The following is a 21,441-nucleotide window of genomic DNA, read 5'->3' as shown; positions in this document are numbered from 1 at the left end:
GAGTGTGTGTGTGTGTGTGTGTGTGTGTGTGTGTGTGTGTGTGTGTGTGTGTGTGTGTGTGTGTGTGTGTGTGTATGTCTGAGTTTGAATGTGTGACACCTGAAAGTGTGCTTGTACCCACGTCAGTCTGCATGTAAGTGTCTTAAATAATGAACATGTGAATGTGAAGATACTACTGTATAAATAAAATAACTAAAGTTTATAAAAAAAAATCAGATTGGCACTTTTACACTTGTTAAAAACATAATCACTCATTCTCTTTAATGTTTCATGATGCATTTACATTTTATCCCAAAAAACAAATGATTTTTGATTAAAAACAACAACAAACCAACAATTTCAAAGTTCTGCTTTTCATTGAATCCCTTAACAAAAACCCTCCAAAAAACAATTATTTCTGATTGTCAAGATTTGAGTCTGTTTTAAAGCTGCTTTGTGAGTAAAACAGAAATAACTGCAGGCATAAAACATCCAGCATTAATTGTATATTTGTTTTATTGCTACTAAAACGTCTTTCGGCATATTCCTTCATCTCCCACAGTGTTAAAAATGACATATTTTTGCACCTTGGTTACACTTTTAAAGAAATACATCCCTAAACAGCATGAGATAGCAATTTCAAGTAAAAGCTTCATGGAAATCCAACTGTAATATGAAAGTGCTGCCCTCTAGTGTCAAGAAGCGACACATTGCAGGGTTTTTACCACTTGATTTTCTACATTCCACCAAGAACTGAAGGCTAATCATAACTTGTAAGGAACCATGAACAAAAACATTTGTATTCTTTGCTATCACCTGATCTTCTTGTAATTCCTGTATATAATGTACACAGGGCTCACTGACGACACGCCTGATTCTTCTGGTACTGCTTTACTGTTTTCAAGAAGGCAAATTTCCTATGCAAATACCACCATAGATTATGAAACGTGCCAAGAGTGGATGTTAAATCCTCTGGAGCAGACTTAGCTGCTTTGGAATTTCAACATCAAAACTTGGCAGGAAATGGAAACTTGTGGGGGTTTCCCTCTGTTTGGGGGGCCCAGCCCTTCCTCTGTGCCAAGATCTCTATCGGCAGGGAATTGCACAGTAAGGGTGGAAACAATGCCATGCTGATAAACACTTCATTCTTGGCAATGGAAAAGAGCAATCGCTTTTTTAAATAACTTTGCTTAGATGGTGATATATATATAAATTTGTTCAGACTCCTTATAAACTCTAGACATAGAAAGAGGTCAAAGCCGGTACGTCCTGTGCAGCCATGCATGGAGAATATTACACAGCCCCTTAAGAACAGTTTGTACTAAAATACCCTGGAAGCCAACACAATCTGTCATCTCGGTTTTCCGTTAAGAGCACTTCCTGATGCCAGGGTGTAAGGCGCTGACTTCCCGTTCTGTCGTATGGATGCAGCCTGTTCTGACACAGAAGAGATGGTTGCTGGGTGATCTATCACATGATCTGCAGTATCGGCCAGCTGGTCGCTCAATTGATCACGGTCGATGATGTTGGTGGTCTCTGAGTCCAGTTCCCGAAGGTTTTCTTCATAAAATCGATGTCTAAGGCGTTTCATTTGGGGAAGCTCCCAACATGTCTCCAGCACAACCAGGACACACACCAAGCCCAGCAGCAAGTAGACTGGAAGAGCAATTTTATTGGTCAGTAAATAAAAGGTGCAGATAAAATAACAGGGACTGCTTTGTTTGATGAATTTGTAACATTACTACTGTTACAGGAACACCTAGAATTTTTTATACCAACAAACAAAACTGAAAAAAAAGGTGTCACGGTGAAAGGAGCCGCTGCAACATGGAGCCGACGGAAAATTATAACCTGACTCTGAAGAACCCCTTGGCTTAACGAGATTAATAGCATGTTTCGCCTCAGTAATTATCTGTCAGGCCCTCAACGCAAACAGTTCCCTTTGTTCATTCTTGGACGCAGCAGGCAATCATTTTCAGCTTACAAGCTTTAAAACACATCCCCAAAATGAACACCCACAGCAAAGTCATTATGCACTTATTGCCTTCAGAGTTGATAACAGAACTAACGAGCTGATGCTGGATCTACATTTGCCAGATGCCCAAAAATACAACTGCCTATCCCTCCATATAAGTTATGGAGGGATGCAAACATACTATCCCACACTGGCAAGCAAAGTAAATATCACACCTGGTGAACACTGGCATGTTAGTATTGTCAGTGTGATTATGTTAGCATGCTGACATTAGCATTAAACCTCATGAAAATCTTTAAAATCCAATGCACATGATGAAGAAAATATGAAGCATTCACCTTTATGGATTTGATTAAGTCATTCTCTTTTAAAACTCATCAGAGTATTTTTGTTATAAGAAATGAAGGCTGTTCTTTAAAGAAAATTGCCAAAAAGCTAAAGGTTTATTAAAACACTACGTATTACTAACTAAAGCATCTGGCTCTTACAGTTATCATTTAGGGAGCTTCCTAACTCTAGAAACAGAAACTGTGATGTTCTTGTTTACTTGCTTAGTTGCGCACTCCACCCCCCTTTGTACTCCTGTTAAAGCCACTTTGCACTGTTGTATGAAGAAAGTAGTGCACACCTGTGTATAAGTTGTTCAGGTTCTCTACAATGTCCAAACAGAGAGTAATGGCTGGTGGGAATTGGGAGTGAAAGCACTGCTACCCCATGCTAAAAAGACCCGGATGAGATGGTTCAGGCATTTTCTTACAATGCCTACTAGGTGTTTGGAGATTTTCTGGGCAGGTCCCATTGGGAGAAGACCCTGGGATAGACTCAAAACACACTATATATCTCATCTGGCATGGGAAATCCTCGTAATCTGGCAGGAGGAACTGGGGAGAAGGATGTCTAGAATATCCTGCCTAGCCTGCTGACTGACTTTAGCAAAGGGGAAGATCATGAATGGGTGGCTCAATTCTTAGAAAAACTCTGATGAATATCAGAAGACGTTTACCTTATTTTCAGAGTCACTGAGCCTGATTCTCCATGTGTTTATTGACTTTTTAAATCAATAGAACAGCTTTTAGTTGTGAAAACATAATTATATTTGAATTGCTTCTTTTTATTTTCTAATGATCCAATAACCTTGTAGCATGATAGATGGCATTTTACACATTGTGTCTTTGGAACAAAGGGTGTATTTATATAGATATTTTATTAAAAGTCAGGAATTTCTAGGTGTCGGTTTAGCTCAGAGGTTGAGCAGGAGACACGAAGGCCTTTACTGTGCGTCTTCTCTGTTTTCACTAAAAACTATCTTATAGGCAAGAGAAAGCCCAAAAAATATTCCAGATTTTGATATTTAATTGTTTCTTTTTACAACATAAATGATCTATTTCATGATATATTAGATTAAAAAAATGTGACTGCCTTTTTAAATTCTACTCACCTGTAATGGCCAGCCGGTAGAGGTGTGGGTGTGGATTTACGTCTTTACTGGGAGTTTCTCCTGGTACATAATCTCCAAGGCCAATAGTTGTCAGAGAGATGAAGCAGAAATACAGAGCCTCTAGGAAGTTCCAGTCTTCCTCGAGAGCGACAAAGATCCATGCAGGGATAATTACAAAGATAAGGGTCGTGATGAAGGCAAGGAAGGCAGCATGGATGACTCCCAGGTGTGCCTTAGACATAGCCCATCGTCGATGGAAGTAGGACAGTGGACGACGTGTGACCACGGACATGATCCGTTGAACCGCAGCAGAGAGGAAGAAGAGGGTAACAGGGATGCCAAGGAGGGAGTAGAAGATACAGAAAGCCTTCCCCCCATCAGAGAGAGGAACAGTGTGGCCATAACCTGAAGACACAACAAAACATGCAGCACTATGTAAATTACAGAGTTACAGTAATAAAAGGAGGAATTCTCCTCCAGGATTCACCCGGGATTTGTGAAAACTAACTGTAGTTAGCGTCAAACAAGACTCGTCAAGTCTTAAAATGAAGCAGGCTATAGAAATAAAGAAATAATTTATTTATTTTTAACATTTTTTAGGATATCCTCTGTAAACTTTGCATGATTTCATGCTGCCTATTAGTTTCCTTTTGGTTAATATAAGCTACCACTTGTGCCATGTCGTATGTGATGCAACAACTACTCTGTTAAAATGCTAATATAGCCATTATAAACTTATATCTCAAAGGTCCTCCTAGACCTCCAGAAAACTGAAAAATAAATAAATTCATGCATTCATATAAACATAAAAGTCTCACCCTCAAGAAGTGTTGGTGACAAATGCTGAAGGTTTGCACAAAAACTTATCGTTTTTTTTATTTATCTTAAAAAAACAAATGAGTTGAGATAAGGATTTATTCTTCTAGAGATGCATTTACTGATATGTCTGATAAAAATACTACTTTCCTGAGTGTATTACTTATACAAAGGCCCTGAAAGGCAGGACAAATACTGCTTTCATGGATTATTTATAGAATCTGGACCAAAATTCATACAATACAATAACAATACATGTAATAGAGACACCTTGAAACACACACTATTTATAAAAGGACATTTAAGCTAGACCTTGATCAATAAAATTAGGCAGAGGGATTTTTCTCATCTTGGTTAATCTTGACTTAAATACACAAAACATTATTACATGATATATTGAATTTCTCCATCATTTAACACGGCTTGCTTACTGTTAGTTCACTTACCGTACATGTCCAAATGACCAAGGGAGCTATTTTTATGTCATTTCTCTTTGCTCACATTAAACTGAGGTAACAGAAAAGTATATCAGTAACAAAGTAACAAATTCATTACTGTCTTTAGTAAACATTTCCAGCATCTGTGCTTTATTTGATTATTCATTTTTACTTTTACGAGTACTTTCTTCTCGTTGCAGTTTTAAAACGGGTTTGTTACTTTAGGCTTAACACGTTTGAGGGAAGTTTTTGTTTCACTTCACTGCGTGCCTTAAAACATCAAATCGATTTGAGGATAAATGGAGGGAACGGTAAAACAGAAAAGATATTCCTATTTGTGTATCCATCACTAGAGCGAACAGAAAGGAAGTATCCTTTGTAAGTGGCAGGTCATTTCAAATGCAATGTTTCTGTAAGTTCAACAAAGATCAGTAAAAACACAAACTGCTTGTGTGCAGTTTGTCACACAGTGTCTGCTAGCAAAAGGTACGGCTGCTGTATTTCCCAGGGAGAGAAAAGAGTTTGAGATAACTTCACTGAGAGATGGAGAATGATGTAAGAAACACAGGACAGGAGAGGAAGGAGACAGGTTATATTTAAAGGTAAGGACTGCTCAGTGACATGCGATAAACTGGATAAACTGAAATTTAAAGCTAGTCTATTGTAATTCTACATACTTGTCTGAGCTTGAAGGTTATTTAAAGTCCAATGCAGTTAATAATTCATTCCCTTAACTACTATATTTTTTCTCCTTTGGAAAGAAAAAAATGAACATCCTAAACATTTATTATTCAAACCACATTATTTTCCAATGTGTTAAAAGTGGCTACAGGGGATCTTTAACCATAGACTTATTAGTTACAGCGAGGAAACCTGTTTATATAGCGTGCCACAAATTTACATTTATTCAGCTAAATGGGCCACTCACATTTTCGACTCTCGAAGCAAAGGCTTTTAAAGTCTGAACACCTGTATCCGTTGGACTCACCTGTTGTGGTCAGCACGGTGCTGGTGAAGAACAGGGAGGACACAAAGTCCCAGCTACGCTGGGTGTCGTTACCCAGGATGGACACTCCATAGTTACTGGCCTCGAGAGCGCGGGCCAGGAGCTCCTCTAGGCGAGCGTCAGACACACAGGAGTTGTTCCTCAGGAAGTCCCGTAGATCCGCTTTGAGCTTCTGCCGGAGCGCGTCTTCGTACGGCAGCTCGATGGCGGAGAAGATCCCGGCGCCGACGATGAGGTAAAGGATGTAAGCGACAACCAGCAGGCCGAAATTCAACGCTGACTGGTGCCTGTCTATAAACCGACGGCACGCGCCTCTTGTGCACCCGCGTACCATCCCACTTGCTTAAAGTTTGTTTATTAAAAAAAAAAAAAGTACTCAGTTTAATTTAAATAAATAGAAATCCTGGAATCTTTTGGTAGAGACTTCTATGCTGTACTCGGTGGATGGACTCGTCTTCCTCATTCTTCATTCCTCAGTGGTAGGGCAGTGGTGACGTCACTTATTCACCTTACCAGGTGGAGTGCGTCTTTAACTGCACTTCCCTCTCAAGCCGGTCGAACGGGTTTTCTGTTTTGAGTCAATGGAAATTAATTAATAAATCATGAGCAAGGTCAGCTTTCTTCGGTGACCCAGATTTACTGCGACCAAACATACATTTTGCATTATTAAAACAGCAGAACATCATTTTAATCCAAAAGACCATCTTTTATAGGGGTTAGGATACACCCTATACTTTCCAAGCCCATTTTCTTCTTTATTATTCTAAAAAAAAAAATTCAAACACTGTTTTTGAATAAACTTATGTGTTATCTAAACTTTGTGTGCTTCCATTTTCTTACACTTTTACTCCTCCATATCCCCGTGGACAGTTTTATCAGAGCGTTGAAAATCCTCGTTGTTTGTAATTAACACCTTTACCACTAGAAGACGCTAGAGACCATGTTTCTACAGTCGTGTGTGTGCGAGTGTGTGTGTGTGCATACTGTGAGCTACTGGCGTCATCAGAAAAGAAAAAAGGAACAGTTGATTAAAAAAAAACATTTTATTGATAAGTAACCGCCAGACATGTGCTCCACTTACTCCATCATCAATTTATCTTTGCATCTTTCCCTCTCATGTCTGGCATCTAGCAATAAATAATTATTTACAGCCATTAGGGAAGCACAAAATGAAAAGCAACAAGAAGTTACAGTCATTAGAGATGCTGTCAGAGCAGTAATATACAGTGAATGAGACAGCCTGAAATCAATACTGCTGCATACAAAGCTGACAGATAGAGGATGGTCATTAATTGATAGTCTTGGCTGGATTAACGCCTGAGTCTGGTGTATCCTCTCTCTCTCTCTGGTGGATATTTGTGGAATTCCCAAATTATCCCGAGACAATAATTCAGTTATCTAAGAATCAAAAAGAAAAATAGCCACTTTTAGGAACTGCTGTGTGGAGACATGATCTGAAGCAGTGATAGTAGGTAAGGTAAGTTCAACACAGAAAACATTGCACTTTTTGACAGTTGTACAGTTGCTGATATGACAATACATTTCAGATGGTTCCACTATAAAAAAAAGTAGATAAATTAATTTAATAAAGTGTTTAAAGCACAAAAGGTACAATTATTTCGAAAAGTGTAAAAAAAAATGGCCACAGATTTGTGCTGCTGGACTCCGCCCCCCTTTTCTCTCCTATACTAATCTTGTGATCTTTAAGAGGTGCCTGATCGTCAGATAGGAAACTACTCTAGGTTTTACCTTAAAGGTGGTGTATTGTACCACCTTTAAGGTGTACAATACACCTTACAAGTTTTATACATCACCCACAGCAGCAGAGGGCAAAATTAACTGACTCAAAAGCTTGCTTAGTTACTAAAGAATGAGTGAGGAATGCTTCAGGAATGACCTTATAGCTAATGAAAAATTCATCAGTACCTACCTAATAACTCCTGGTCTAGGACTTTATAGTAAATAAAGAACAAGCTAGGATGTATTATATTAATAAGTTATTAAGTAATAATTACTTCATACACTCACTGCTTTGTTAGACACACCTGGTCAATTGCTTGCTAATGCAAATAGCTAATCAGCCAATTTCATGGCAGCAACTGAATGGATTCAGGCATGTAGATATGGTCACGAGGACACACTGAAGTTCAAACCGAGCATCAGAATGGAGAAGAAAGGTGATTTAAGCGCATTTGAATGTGGCATGGCTGTTAGTGCCAGATGGGCTAGTCTGAGTATTTCAGAAACGACTGATCTACTGGGATTTTCCACACAACCATCTGTAGGGTTTACAGAGAATGGTCCAAAAAAGGAGAAAATATCCAGTTAGCAGCAGTTCTCTTGGAGAAAAATGGCTTGTCGATGCCAGAGGTCACAGGAGAATGGCAGACTGCTCTGAGCTGATAAAAAGGCAACAGTAAATCAAATAACCACTCGTTAAAACCGAGGTATCTAGAGGAGCAACACATTGAACCTTGAAGCAGATGGGCTACAGCAGCAGAAGACCACACTTGGTGTCCCTCCTGTGGTAACTGAGGCTACAGTTTGCATGGGCTCACCGCAATTAAACAACGTAAGATGAAATGTGTCCCAATTTCTGCTCTGACACTTGGATGGTATAATAAGAATTTGGTGTGAACAACATGAGAACATGAATCCATCATGCCTTACAATTACAGTTCACGTTGTTGTTGGTGTGATGGCGTAGGCGATATTTTCTTGGCAAACTTCGGGCCTCTTAGTACCAACTGAGTATCATTTAATCATCACATCTGACCTGAGTATTGTTGCTGACCATGTCCATTCCTTTATGACCACAGTGTTTCCCGAACACGAGTTCACTGTACTTAAATGACCTCCACAGACACAGGGTCTCTATCCAATAGACCATGTTTGTGAAGTGATGGAACGGGAGATTCACGTTGTAGATGTACAGTGAATAAAACTGCAGCAACTGCGTCTCATGTTCATGTCAAAATCTCTTAGGAATGTTTCCAGCGCATTGTTGAATCTGTGGCATGAAGAATTAGGGCAATTCTGAAGAGAAAAGATGGTCCAAACCAGTACAAGCAAATTGTACCTAATGAACTGACCAGTTAGTGCAGTTATCTGTATACGTACTGCTGCAAAACCTCATACAAAGTAGTTACTTAGTAGTTACAGATTTTTTCAGCATGACTCCTCCATTGCCTGTAGTCCATAATTACTTAATAAATTTTAAAAAGAGCAGGGTCCTCAAAAAGTATCTCAGTATTCAACATTCAAACGCACTTATATGAATAACTTAATTCTTTGTAACATAATAAAGGCAAACACCATAAAAATGTAATGTAGAAACTACTAGAGGAACAACTTATTTACGTTTCTTACACTAAAATTTGCCTTCACCATGCCAGTCATATAATAACATGTTAATAATCTGTGCATAATCACAGGAAGCAGGGGGTAATTAATGGTAAGGTAAACCTGAAATAATGAGAAACCACTGAAGTATGCTTTGGTCCTTGATGCCACATAAAAAGAGCAACAAGTAATCAGTGTAAGTAATTACTGTATTGAGTTATGAGGAGAGTGGCAAGTTGTTAAGGCAAGGATAATTATGAACTCACCGGTACCTAATGATTCACTAACACAGGATCTCCCAGTTGATTCTTTAGTAAATAATATTTTTCACATGGAATGCCAAGAGCTGGATTTATTAGGGAACTATCAATGAGCGTTTACTATCAGGCCATTGCTGATCCATTCCTCACTTGCACTTTACTAAAAAGGCACATTTTTGTTTCACTTAATATAAAGTGTTAGCAGGATGTCTTACCTCTACACTCATATCTGAGGTCTGAGAAGATAACATGTTCCTGAGAGAACACAAACAGTCCCAGTCTGCCTCCAGCCAGGGTGTGGTCATACACGGCCCCCGAGTCGGACAAAATGTCCCTGCCCTCGTACACCACCACCCTGCAAAGGAAGCACAGTATAGCCAACCCAGTGCAAATCAGCCGTAGTACAACACTACCATGTTCACATTAAATTTAAGTTAAAATCATAAGTAAAATGCAAGATAACCTGCAGAAAGTAACTAAAGGCATTTCAATTTCAAATAGTATCATCAAGGACATTTTTGAGGTATCTTTTCTATTCTTCTTCTTTTTCTGCTTGTCCTTCGCAAAGTTACTATAAATTCACACTTTACGTTTTTCTTGACGTTGCATACTTAACTTTTTTTTCACGGACATCACAGAGGACGTGATGTCAGTTGGAGATATATTCATAGCAGTTACAATGGAGCTTTGGAGCAAGTATCCAAAATATCAATACATGTCCGTCCTTCACAGTCAAAGAGCAGGAGCTTCTTTTCAGCCTCACATTCACTTAGTGTACAGTTGTACATTCATTCTCCAGTACAGTCATTCAGTAACAGGAATGCAGCACTGCCACAGCATGTATCAAAAAAGAGTATTTTTTCAAATCTGTCACATAACAGCTTTTTTCTCTGACTTCTGTTTTTTCCAGATTGGAAATCTCACTATGGCAATGCTGTTGTTTTCCCCATCTGCACATAAACAGCACAGAGCACAGAGAACTCATAGCCTGGGGTTGTTTTTATTTTGTTGTTGTTTTTTTTTTTTTATCCAGGCTATTAGTGAGAAATACAACTAAACAGAAGTAGATGTGGCAGGTTGAGGAGAAGTGGGTTGGACTTGGAAAGTGAATTACACTGTTATCATAAAATAACTCTTAGAGATTGATGATGTCCTCGAGTGTAAGAACATTTCAGGCTGACACAAATGTGATTTCCACAGATTGAAGAAGTCATTCTGCAGATTGTTGTTGCACTAAAACCTACATGAACTGAACTGGGCCACAAAAATTTTATTTCAAAGAACATGCCCAGATTTTTCTATTTTTTACCTATAATAACATTAATTTTAATAGTTTGCCATACATGCAAATATACACAGGCATGTTCAGCGCTATCACAAATGTCTAAAATTCCTGCCTGCAAGTTGGATTTTGACTTAAAATTAAGAGGTTTCTTTGGAAATAATAGGCAATAATGTATTCCGTGGGTTAAAAAATACTGGTATGGTCCTATAAAAGCCAAGCCAATAATACCTGAATGTTCAGCTGTAAATGTTCAGTTGTTTCCACTAGAAAAGAGCTCGAGTTCTCCTGAGGAAACCTGCCAATCTAATTCTAAAAGTTTGGTGGATTCCAAGATCATAATCCAGCTGTGACAGCTGTTTATGACAGCTCAACCCCAAAAATATAAATTAAATCCAGGTTCCAAATACAAAAAACCAGCCGAGCGACAAATGTTTCATCTCAGTATATCTGGGGTTTTTTTTAAACTTAGGTTATTGTGTAAGTGTATCTAATGAAAGCATGTAAAAAATTTGCCTTAATACTATGAAAAAACCCATTACAGGCAATCAAAAGTCATGCAGTCATGATAAAACTTGAAAACTTTGCCATGAGTCCTGTGACAAACTAAGTACACCCTTACTGCTTCCATAGGACTTAAGTAATGCAAAAGACTTTACCTCAACCTAGCTGTCAAGCACAGTAGTGGAGGTGTGATGATTTGTATATGTTTTGCGGCCACAAGACCTGGGCACCGCACAGCCACTGAGTTAGCCATGAGCTTCCCTGTATACCAAAGTATTCTAGAGTCAAACTTGACACCATCTATATGACACCTACAGCTTGGCTAGCAAATCTATAGGAGAATGGCTGAAAAAGAAAAGAATCAAGGTGATGCAATGGCCCAATAAAAGTCCAGACGTCAACCTGATTGATATGCTGTGGCGAGACCTTAAGAGAGCTGTGCTTAAACAAATGCTCGGAGACCTCAATGAGCCGATTCACCACTGTAAAGAAGATCGGGCCATAATCCTCCACAAGGACGTGAGAGACTGATCACGTCAAACAGAAAATGATAACATCAAGTTATTGTTGCTAAAGAAGGAATGCAAAGAGTCCTGTGAAAAACGTTCTTTTTCACATGACTGTCGGAGATAAGGACGCACTTTTTAATCATATTATTTTGCTCTAGCATATCTAAACCCTCATGACTTCCTGACTACAGGGGCTAGCCACAAGAAATTTTCAGGCCTGACATCTAAGCTCTGTTAAAAATAACAGCAAAATTCATTTTACACCCACTCCATGTGTCACAAGCTAAAGCCCAAATCTCATTTTTTGTCAGCATGATTTTCTCTGTAACCAACTTTGAGCATCAATCTCATGGGATATATCATAGTTTCAAAGCAACATTGGCCCAATTAAATGTTGATGATGTAGAGTAAGAGAAACATGTGTCAGAGAAAACTTCAAAAAGTGCATTTGGGATAAACTTTTAATACTTAAATCATCATGTGGGATAGGTTGCTGGTCAAAACAAGTTACGGGATAGCATATGAAAAGTCTCTTTTTCCTACATTTTGATACGAGGCTAATCTTCTAGCTGTATTTAATCATATTTTAAGTTGATTCTGAGTGGGTCAGGTGGGAGGATTCACTGATCTTTCATGGAAAAACCCAGAAGTATAACTACTTCACAGAGCAATATCTTCTGTCAGAAATGAATATATGCTGCATATTCTGGGGTCACTGCTTCTTTTAAGAATCAATAATCCATAATAAATCAAACCACAGTTGTGGTGACACTTTACATTATGGTTTGTACCTGATAAACCCAGTCTTGGGTCGGTGGATAAGGTGCATGCGGTAGGGTGTGTAGTCCTTCCAGGCAATTTTATTGGGGTCGTGCCACAAAGTTCTGACCTGAAACATATTCAGGCGCCACGGAGGACAATCATATTTACCAGAGTATCTAATGTTTACTGCGCCAAACAATTTAATATTCAGAAAGTGTTATCTTTTAAGATAAGATTTTCTTTGTATTTTTTATGATACTGAAAGCACAATAAAAAGGTGGCAGATTTATGAGTTTACTCATTCTAACCTGGTGTCTAGTGTTTCCTGTGTGCCACAGAGCATTGCGCAGATACTCCCCTGGTCCTGTGTTTGAGTTGACCAGTTTGATTGAGACTCCAGCAGTGCCGAAAGCTTTGGTTGGCTTTTTCTCCCAGTAGGCCTGAGACACCTGCGCTTACAGAAAAAAAATCAATGTGGTGGAGAGAAATGGTTACATGTTCTCTATTATGTATTTTAAGTTTATTGCTTGTGAGAATTAAGAGTCAGTGTTCAGCTCGCACCTGTTTCCACATGACAACGTAGAAGCGTTGACTGGACTGATAGGCAAACACAATCCCTGCGTAGTCGTCATCTCGGTTAGTATTTACATAAAATGTGACACTGAAGTCCACGGCGCTGAACTTGTCGTATCCTGTTCAGACACAGGAATATTATTCATGTTGACTAATCACTTTCATTATATGTCTTATATGTTTAGTGTTTTTTATGGTTAATCTCACCTAAAGCGATCCCGGGGTCAGAGTTGGCAATCTGCAGCAGCTCTGTACCCTGGCTGCGGATGACCCAGAGGGGGTCAGACTGCGTGGTGCCTTTAGGGTCCAACAAAACAACCTGAAACTTCCGGAAATCTGTAGACCCAATATCCTGGTTCAGGGGACAGGGATCCAACGCATCTGGAATACTGTCATTGTCAAAGTCATCAAAGCATGCGTCTCCACTGCCATCACCTGAAAGAATAAAGAAAAAAGAGAACAAGTGTAACTTGACTTTTCCTTATTATTTTTTGCCAAGATGGGGGAAAAGAACTGGACAAGATAACATGAAAATGTACTAAGAAAACCATGTATGATGGTGGATAGATCAACCTTTTAAGTATTATTAATTACACTACAGAGAGCCATTAAGTGTTTATGTTGATGTCCAAGATCAATATGACCTAAAGCAATGGAAACTGGACTGATAGTCACAAACTTTTATTTCATGACTGCAAAATCCATTAATCATAAATTGTACAAGTTATTTTCCCTGTGTGACAGCAAACTATTTGTTCATGTCTGTATTTTGATATTAGCTATGTAAAGCCTGACACACCTATGACTGGCTAGAATGGGAATCAGGTCTTATTTTATTTTTAAATGAAATCAAATTGCTCACTTTTTTTTTATTGATTTGAAACATCCCTGTTTACTTTCTATTTTGCCTCCTTGGGTAGACTAGGATAGGATAGCTCAGCTGTAACAACACTGACCATCAGAGTCTACCTGGTCCCTGTTGGGTACCAGTCTGCAGTTGTCACGGTCATCAGGGATACCGTCATTGTCGTCGTCATGGTCACAAGCATCTCCCTTTCCATCTTTGTCGTGGTCAGCCTGATTGCTGTTGGCAATATAGGGGCAGTTGTCTAGAGTGTTTTGGTGGCCGTCCTCATCGATGTCCTCATTGTCGTCGCACATGTCTCCCACCAGGTCACTGTCAGAGTCAAGCTGCCAACACATGTGGATGTAGTGTATAATATGTTTTGGGTCACTACAAACAGCATTATTTATTTAGTGCAGGGAATACTTCTGTATTAGCCTGGGGGCTCGGATTAGATGAGAAATTAGCTAAAATATATAAATAAATAAAAAAGAGGTCACAATTAAATGAAATTAAATCTTACGGTTTCTCTTAAGGTCCTACCTCAGCATTTCAATCAAGTTGAGTTTTGGGACTATAGCACTACCTAGATACTTTCTTTTTCTGTTGTAGATTTACTGCTGTGCTTGGGATCATTATACTGTTGCATGGCCCAGTTCCAGCCAGGCTTTAACTGTTGGAGAGATAGGCTTACATTTGATAGAATACTTTGTTATGTTATGCATATTTGTTCATGGTTGACTCAATAAAGTGACCAGACCCTATGATTTGGGCAAAACAAGCCCAAATCATCATCATCCATCCAACCAAAAGCTGGAAATGATAAGCTAAAAATATGGCGACCAGTTACAAGCGTTAGCTAATTGTATGAATTATCAGTTAAAATTATTAATTAAACATAATAAGTAAATATTTCTCTAAAATCAAAAGTTGGAAATAATTAACTAAAACATGTCTCACAGTTGGAACTGCTAGCTCAAAGCATCAATAAACAAAATAGCTTTCTAAACATTAGCTAACCTGTGGCAGCAGCATTTAATGAAGAGTTTTTAAATATAATAGTGACTAAAAGTAGTTGATTAATGGGTGACGGAGTTTTCTTACTGTAACTAATGAATTGTAAGCAACATATAATCACAAAGAGTTTAAAATAAACTGGAGGCAGTCCGAATCTAACTTTAAAATGAGCTCAAATGCACTTATTTAAATATAAAAGGTATGTTCATAAACAGATTAGTAGATTCATCTGACAGGGTTTTGGGGGTAAGTCAGAAGAAAAAAATGTTTGAAAACTTGATTTTTTCAAGAACCTGGTCTGGGTTATGTAGAAGTGGACAGTTGTCACACTGGTCTCCGACACCATCCAGGTCTGTGTCCCTCTGGTCGGTGTTGTAGACTAGAGGACAGTTGTCCCGGTCATTCAGAACCTCTGAAAGAATAGACAGAAACACACACACATACACAGCCTTTAGACTGATTTTAAAAAAAAATTTTTTTTTGTGAACATAACCAGACAAATAATATACATCAAGGCTATGTTTCGGTAAATTCAATTTCATCTATATTTTCAAGTTCATATCTACTTTTTTTGAGTTATTATATTGCCAGCACTGTCACTTTATTACCACCAATTGATCCTGATTCCAAGCAGACTAGCTGCACATTCAAGGCCTGGTACAATGAGTTGTTCTTACCGTCTCCATCTATGTCGATGCTGCAGGCGTCTCCCTCTCCATTGTTATCAGTGTCTGTCTGCATAGGGTTGCTTTCAAATGGACAGTTGTCGCAGCTGTCCCCAACCCCGTCCCTGTCAGAATCAAACTGCCGAGGGTTGTACATCAGCGGGCAATTGTCCTGTGTCAAAAAAACACACATTCACATGGATGTTTGCATACGGCAAGACACGCCTGTTTTCAATCATGGCGACTTTAAAGTGGTTTTGTCTCACCCTTTCATCTGTGATGCCATCATTGTCATCATCAGGGTCACAGGCATCGCCCTGTCCGTCCGCATCCAGGTCTTCCTGTCCAGAGTTTGGCAGCATGGGGCAATTATCCTGCAGCCAGTCACAACAAAGATTAATGGTATCCAACCAGAATGCAGCTCGGGTATCTCTCAACAAGTCTGAATGATTTTAGCTCACGCTGAAGTAGATATCTTACCTTTTCACAGTGATAGGTGGCATTCTGCTTGCAGGGTAATCTATTATTGGGCCAGCCATCCAGATCAGAGTCCTCACCACACAGGGAGCCATCGCCAGCAAACCCCACCGCACACACACACTTGTACAAGACCTCAGACGCCAGGCCAAGGTATATACACTCAGCATACTTGTGGCAAGTGTGTGTGTTGTCTTTGCAAGGGTTATACGGTTCACACACCTACAAACAGAGCAGCTCTTTGAGAATCCAAAAGTCTCTACGGTTAATGACTGCAGGTCAAAGCAAAGAGAAAAACACCTGCCTGCCTGGTTTTCAGGGCTTCATCCAGACCGAGGCCATACGGTTGAGTGCCTTTATGGCGCGGCGGACAGGGCAGGCAGTAGAATCCAGGGTCTGTGTTTATGCACAGTGTAACACACACTCCCTCCACTTCACACTGAAGAGATGGAGGTTGAGAGATTATCCATGTTCAGCATATCAAACATGAACTGTACAAAGGTGTTACGCGTGTTGAAAGAAAATCTCTTTGTCAGGATCAGACTACAGAATATTTCAATGGTTACTAAGTCAGAGAAGTTAAAAATGAGTCCACTGACTTCTGGAAATGTCATTAGCGCTTCAGATAAGTATCGGAAAAATTAAAGTTTTGACAAAACGATTCCATCAGGCAAAAAGTTAATGACTGATGAAAGTTCTTAATCTCTGGAGGAATATGAATATCTGTACCAAAATTCTTGGTAGTTCATCTAGCTGTCTTGTCACTTAAATCAAAACCATAAATGTGGTATTAGAGGAAAAATCTGGTCACCAATGTTATTCGGATGCATCATCTGGGAGCCATAAGGTCTAAAAAATTCCCAATAATTCATTCCGTAGTTATAGAGACACTTTAACATATGCAACCAACTGACAGGCAGGCATTATCATCACTGGAAACGGCCCTGCTGACCTTGTCAAGTTGGGCCACAATTCACTGCAAGGAAATAAAGATAACTCCCTGAAAATCAATGAAATGCAGCATTATGCTAAGGAATTTTGAGGAGGACCTTTCCTACGCCATGCATCAGCGAAGTTAGGCCATTGTTGCGCTCATATTGTGTAGTGTGATCCTGTGTCTAATCTCATTACCTCATTCTCATCTTCACAATGAGTGCCGTTACCACTGAAACCCAACGGGCAGCGTCCACATTCCCATGATCCATCGCGATGCGTTGTGCATTTAACCCCAGGAAAACAAGGATTAGAAAGCAAGCACATATCTGAAATGCATAAAAATTTACACATAAAAGTCTTTTACACTTAGTCACAAAGCAAATTGTTCAAGTGTGGGTCAATTGCACCATAATGATTCTGAAGGAATTCATATTCGAATCATTTCTCTTTTCTATCCTAAGCCTCTGTAATTGAATAAAGCAGAGCAAACAGTGAAGGATATTATTTCTTAATCCTCAATTGTTTGAAAACATGTTCTCTCCAATAAAATGGGATTAAGGTTCTCTATGTATGTGAGGCTTAGCCTGCATGTAGAATAACATTAGTTGGTACAGCTGCACAAGGTTAAGGTTTACCTAAAGGACATGGTTGTTTGTTACATCCTTCATAGTCCACAGCATCTCCAGCACAAGGCTTCCCGCCGTTCTGAGGGGCGGGGTTCACACACTCTCGCTGGCGACTCATGAGGCCCCCGTTACATGTCTCTGAACAGACTGACCATTCAGTCCAGGCCGTCCAGCCTCCAGCAACTACACCGAAATGCATCATTTACCTTTGTGCCACTTTTAATGCGTATGAGTGCTTTCAAATGTGCAGCTGTGCGCTCCTACTTACTCGGGCAGAGCGTGTTGTTGCAAGGTTGTGTCTCCATGGCGCTACCTGTGCACCCCTTGCCCCCCTTCTGTGGTGGAGGATTGTTGCACAGACGGACCCGTGTAATGTTTCCTTCTCCACATGTGGTTGTGCACGCAGACCAAGGAGACCAAAGGCCCCAGTTCCCGTCAGCACGCACTAGACAAATAAAGACAAAAGAAAGTCAGACCACCGCTACAGCTCAGCAGCGTACAGAGAACAAAACATGTTTCCAATTACAATTAGAATCTCTACGATCTCCATTTGTCTGAGGTTTCATATTTTCGCCGTCTGGGAATTGCCAGTTCACTGTTTTGAATAGGACTTGGCTCAGTCAGTCACTAAAAGAGCATTAAGCTGAAACAGGTGACAGATCCGATGTGCAGAGTGATGCCTTACCCTTGCGGTCACACTTCATCATCATGCAGCTGCGGGTTTGGACTGACGGGCCAGAGCAGGACGGCATGATGCCATTGCAGGATCGACCCCTTTGCTGCCCTCCACGTCCACAGGTGGCGGAGCAGTGGGTCCACTCAGACCATGGGGACCAGCCGTCTTCATCATCTTTATTACATACAGACAACAGACGTGTTGTTGTTGTTGTGTTTTTATTATATTTATTAATCTTGGCATCCATGTAAAGACAAAATCCCAGCTGCAGAAAAATGATACTCACTAAGACAGACAGGACAGCAACTTCCATCGACAAAAGACGGATTGATGCAGGACACAGGAGCACATGACACCTGTTGACAAACCACCTTTCCATCCTGGCAAGACAGTCCAGTGTTGATACATTTAGATTTTCTAACAATATCACATTATTGAATCCAGATGTTTTGCTGAATGCCAGTTCTTGCAAGGAATGGTATGTTTTCATGAGTCATAACAAGTCAGGCTAATCCTTCATCCCATCCTCAACAAAAATAATGGTTCTTATAAAAAGAAACAGACGTAGGGATGAGGATGAAGCATGCATAAAATATAGAACTTCTGGTAATAAATGAAACCACATTGCATACAAGTGAAACTTCCCCAATTGGTAAACATCGTTTAAAGGAACAGTTGGACATTTTTAAAATGCTGCATATTTGCTTTTTATTAAGTATTAGAGTGAAGCGAAGCAATAATAAGTTGCAGCAGTCAAGTCGTCAACCAAAGTCCTTGTGTATAAAAACATTGGTAAGCTACCTTGAAGATTAATTTAATGTTAAAGGTTGTCACTTATAATTTTCCATTTTACTTTGCTGGTGTAGATGATGATATTAATATCTGCTCTCTATCTCTTATATATCCTTAATTCAGTTAAATGCTTGCATGGTATTTCCCCAGTTATTGTAGTTAATAGATTTGTTCAGCACAAACCTGGCAAGTACAGGAGGTGCAGCTGTCAACCTCCCAGTCCTCCCCCTGCTCGTACACTCGTCCATCCTGCACGCACCATGCCTCACTGTCTCTGTCAAGATCATTGTCACTGCTGTCACCATCACCACCTCTGCGGCTGCTTCTGATGCTGCTGCTGATGCCACTGCCGTTGCCATTACCATTGCCACTGCCGCTGCTGTTGCCACTGCCATTGCTGCGGTCACGGCCGTGGCTGTTGCTGCTGCTGTTGCCGTTCCCGTTGCTGTTGCCATATCCTCTGCCACTACCGTTGCTGTGGCCACGGCCGTGGCTGCTGCTGCTGCTGCCGTTGCCGTTCCCATTGTCATTGCCCCTGCCATTGCCGTTGCTGTGGCCATGGCCGTGGCTGCTGCTGCTGCTGCTGTTGCCGTTCCCATTGCCTCTCCCATGGCCTTTCCCTTTGCCACTGCTGGTACCACTGCCATGTCTGTTACTGAGTTCATCCAAAGATATCCGTATCTCTTCATTTTCTTTGGACTGAAAATACTAAAATTAGCTAAATACATTTTTCAAATAAGAAAGTATTATTGTGTATTTATATTGAATGAGACCAGCCAAACTACTGTGGGCCATATCTGTGGGGAGATTTCCTCTTGGTTTTTTTTTTTTTTTTTCCCCCAGAGGCATTTGCCACAGACCACAGTACTTCCTGACAGAAAATCCTTTATTTGTGCCATTTGCACTGGAAAAAGAATTACTCTCAGAATTTAAATTCAGTCAACTTTTCTGTGATGACACAGAATAAAAAGTGTATTACAACCTTGGTAAACACATAGTTATTGAAAATGGACTATTACTGGTTTAAATAATCTAAAAATAATCTAAAAAAAAAGATTTAAAAATGTTCATGTTTAAAGTTACTTTTACCTTAAAAATGACACAACATTTTAACCTGTTTGCTAAAAAATATTTAAATTCTTGCTCATGCTGCTATAAAATAATGTACCATCAGGCAATAAGAAACACAATTTTAACAAATACCATGATAAATGTGCATGCTTTTATGCATCTTACTACTCTATCCAAGTCTTCGAGCAGGTTGTTGGTCACAACACGTAGGCCATGGATCTCAGTGAGCAAGCCAAACAGGTCCTCACACGGATGAAGACAGATTTGCGATGACAAGTTGCTGACCTTTGCGCCATCCACACCTGTGGAGGAGGCACGAGTATGTGTGGGCTTTTCAAGATTTAGATATGATTCTGCTTTAATGATAAAGAAACAGGCGGAGCAACTGTACTGATGCATATGTGTGGTACCTGCACACACTCCTGCTGCATAGAGGAATATCAAAAGCTGAAGGAGACCCCTCAGATAACCCATTCCTGCTTACACATAAATAACACATGCAGTCACCTTGAAATATAGAAAGTAACCTCCTATATAGAATCCAAGCAGATCTCAGGCATAGGAAATAAAAGAAAAAGAAGGACAAAAAGAGAGAAATAACCATGCATACCTGCGTTCTCCTTGCTCCTCTGCCTTTCCTGACTAGAAATCACAGCCAGTAGGCTCGTCCCTGCTGCAGCTCCGCAGGGGCTGTAGTGGAATGTCTCCTTTTCCTCTTCCTTGATTGCTTCCCTCCTTTATTATCTTCTCACCTTGGTATCCAGAGTGAAGATCACCAGCACAGTTCACTCAGTAATTTTTCACTGAATCATCCAAAGAAAAGAAAAAAGGGATGGGTTTGGTAAGAGAGTAATCTGAGTAAGAAACATGCAGACAGCTTTGTTAGTTCGGGAGAAATCTCAAACAGTGTTATTTGTTTGAGAGTGTGTGTGTCTGTGTATGTGTGTGTATGTGTGGCAGGAGCAGGGGCCATATTTTACCCGTGTGTCTGGCGATGAACTAGGCTGCATATCTCCCAGCGAGGAACCCAGCTGGATGGAAGGAACTGTGTCTGTGTGTGTGTTGACGTCTCGATGCAGGTTTCCCAGACACATCATTTACACTCTTCACTCTCCAAAATGAGACTTGCATGCACGAATGCACACACTCACACACCGAAACAGGCACACAGGCACAAACACACACTGTTACTGGCTGCACAAATTTTCCAATATTTTAGCAGCGAGAAAACTGGCATTACCATAAATCCTTTGCAAAAATTAGAGGCTCGATGCGTGTGTGTTTGCATGTGTGTGCTTTTGGAAGTGCTGTGTGCAGAAGATTGTGAGCTACGAGAAAACTGATGGAATACAAAAACATCTACTTCGGCTGGGATCTCTCTCTGTTTGGTCTTCTCCCTGCTGAGTCAAAAAGGCATCATCATCCCGAATCACATTTTCCATCTGTACACTCCA

At 40.0% G+C, this 21,441-nt stretch overlaps 2 protein-coding genes across 2 annotated transcripts; both read right to left on the bottom strand.

Annotated features, from left to right (window-relative positions):
* Window positions 1-5: 5 nt before the first annotated feature.
* On the bottom strand, window positions 6-6,404 carry LOC309712397 (potassium channel subfamily K member 1-like). The gene is made up of 3 exons (XM_082543128.1): window positions 5,634-6,404; window positions 3,393-3,797; window positions 6-1,635 (listed from the first exon to the last, which is right to left on the bottom strand). Exons 1-3 carry the CDS (start codon window positions 5,983-5,985, stop codon window positions 1,331-1,333), a joined length of 1,062 nt encoding a protein of 353 aa, XP_082399254.1. The 5' UTR covers window positions 5,986-6,404; the 3' UTR covers window positions 6-1,330.
* Window positions 6,405-6,679: 275 nt separating this feature from the next.
* Window positions 6,680-21,263, bottom strand: LOC309713271 (thrombospondin-2-like). Its single transcript, XM_082544786.1, has 22 exons — window positions 20,968-21,263; window positions 20,598-20,790; window positions 20,398-20,463; window positions 20,153-20,289; window positions 19,100-19,615; window positions 18,411-18,504; window positions 18,134-18,298; window positions 17,717-17,893; window positions 17,458-17,631; window positions 17,018-17,148; window positions 16,191-16,325; window positions 15,890-16,108; window positions 15,676-15,783; window positions 15,422-15,581; window positions 15,038-15,156; window positions 13,840-14,074; window positions 13,091-13,318; window positions 12,872-13,002; window positions 12,619-12,759; window positions 12,340-12,437; window positions 9,469-9,608; window positions 6,680-7,049 (listed from the first exon to the last, which is right to left on the bottom strand). The coding sequence occupies exons 3-22, from the start codon at window positions 20,459-20,461 to the stop codon at window positions 7,042-7,044; spliced, it is 3,180 nt and encodes a 1,059-aa protein (XP_082400912.1). The 5' UTR covers window positions 20,462-20,463; window positions 20,598-20,790; window positions 20,968-21,263; the 3' UTR covers window positions 6,680-7,041.
* Window positions 21,264-21,441: the final 178 nt, after the last annotated feature.

Source organism: Aulonocara stuartgranti, assembly GCF_965226115.1.
Source record: "Aulonocara stuartgranti genome assembly, chromosome: 8".
Lineage (NCBI taxonomy): Eukaryota > Metazoa > Chordata > Actinopteri > Cichliformes > Cichlidae > Aulonocara > Aulonocara stuartgranti.
This window is presented reverse-complemented; position numbering and strand designations above follow the sequence as displayed.

Coding starts and splice junctions, on each gene's coding strand:
- LOC309712397 (XM_082543128.1), bottom strand. CDS start 5,985: ATGGTACGCGGGTGCACAAGAGGCGCGTGCCGTCGGTTTATAGACAGG. Junction 3,798..5,633: donor CACCGTGCTGACCACAACAG/GTGAGTCCAACG, acceptor TTGTGTCTTCAG/GTTATGGCCACACTGTTCCT. Junction 1,636..3,392: donor CTACCGGCTGGCCATTACAG/GTGAGTAGAATT, acceptor TTGCTCTTCCAG/TCTACTTGCTGCTGGGCTTG.
- LOC309713271 (XM_082544786.1), bottom strand. CDS start 20,461: ATGGGTTATCTGAGGGGTCTCCTTCAGCTTTTGATATTCCTCTATGCA. Junction 20,290..20,397: donor TGCAGCAGGAGTGTGTGCAG/GTACCACACATA, acceptor CCTCCTCCACAG/GTGTGGATGGCGCAAAGGTC. Junction 13,319..13,839: donor GGACCAGGTAGACTCTGATG/GTCAGTGTTGTT, acceptor TTATTCTTTCAG/GTGATGGCAGTGGAGACGCA.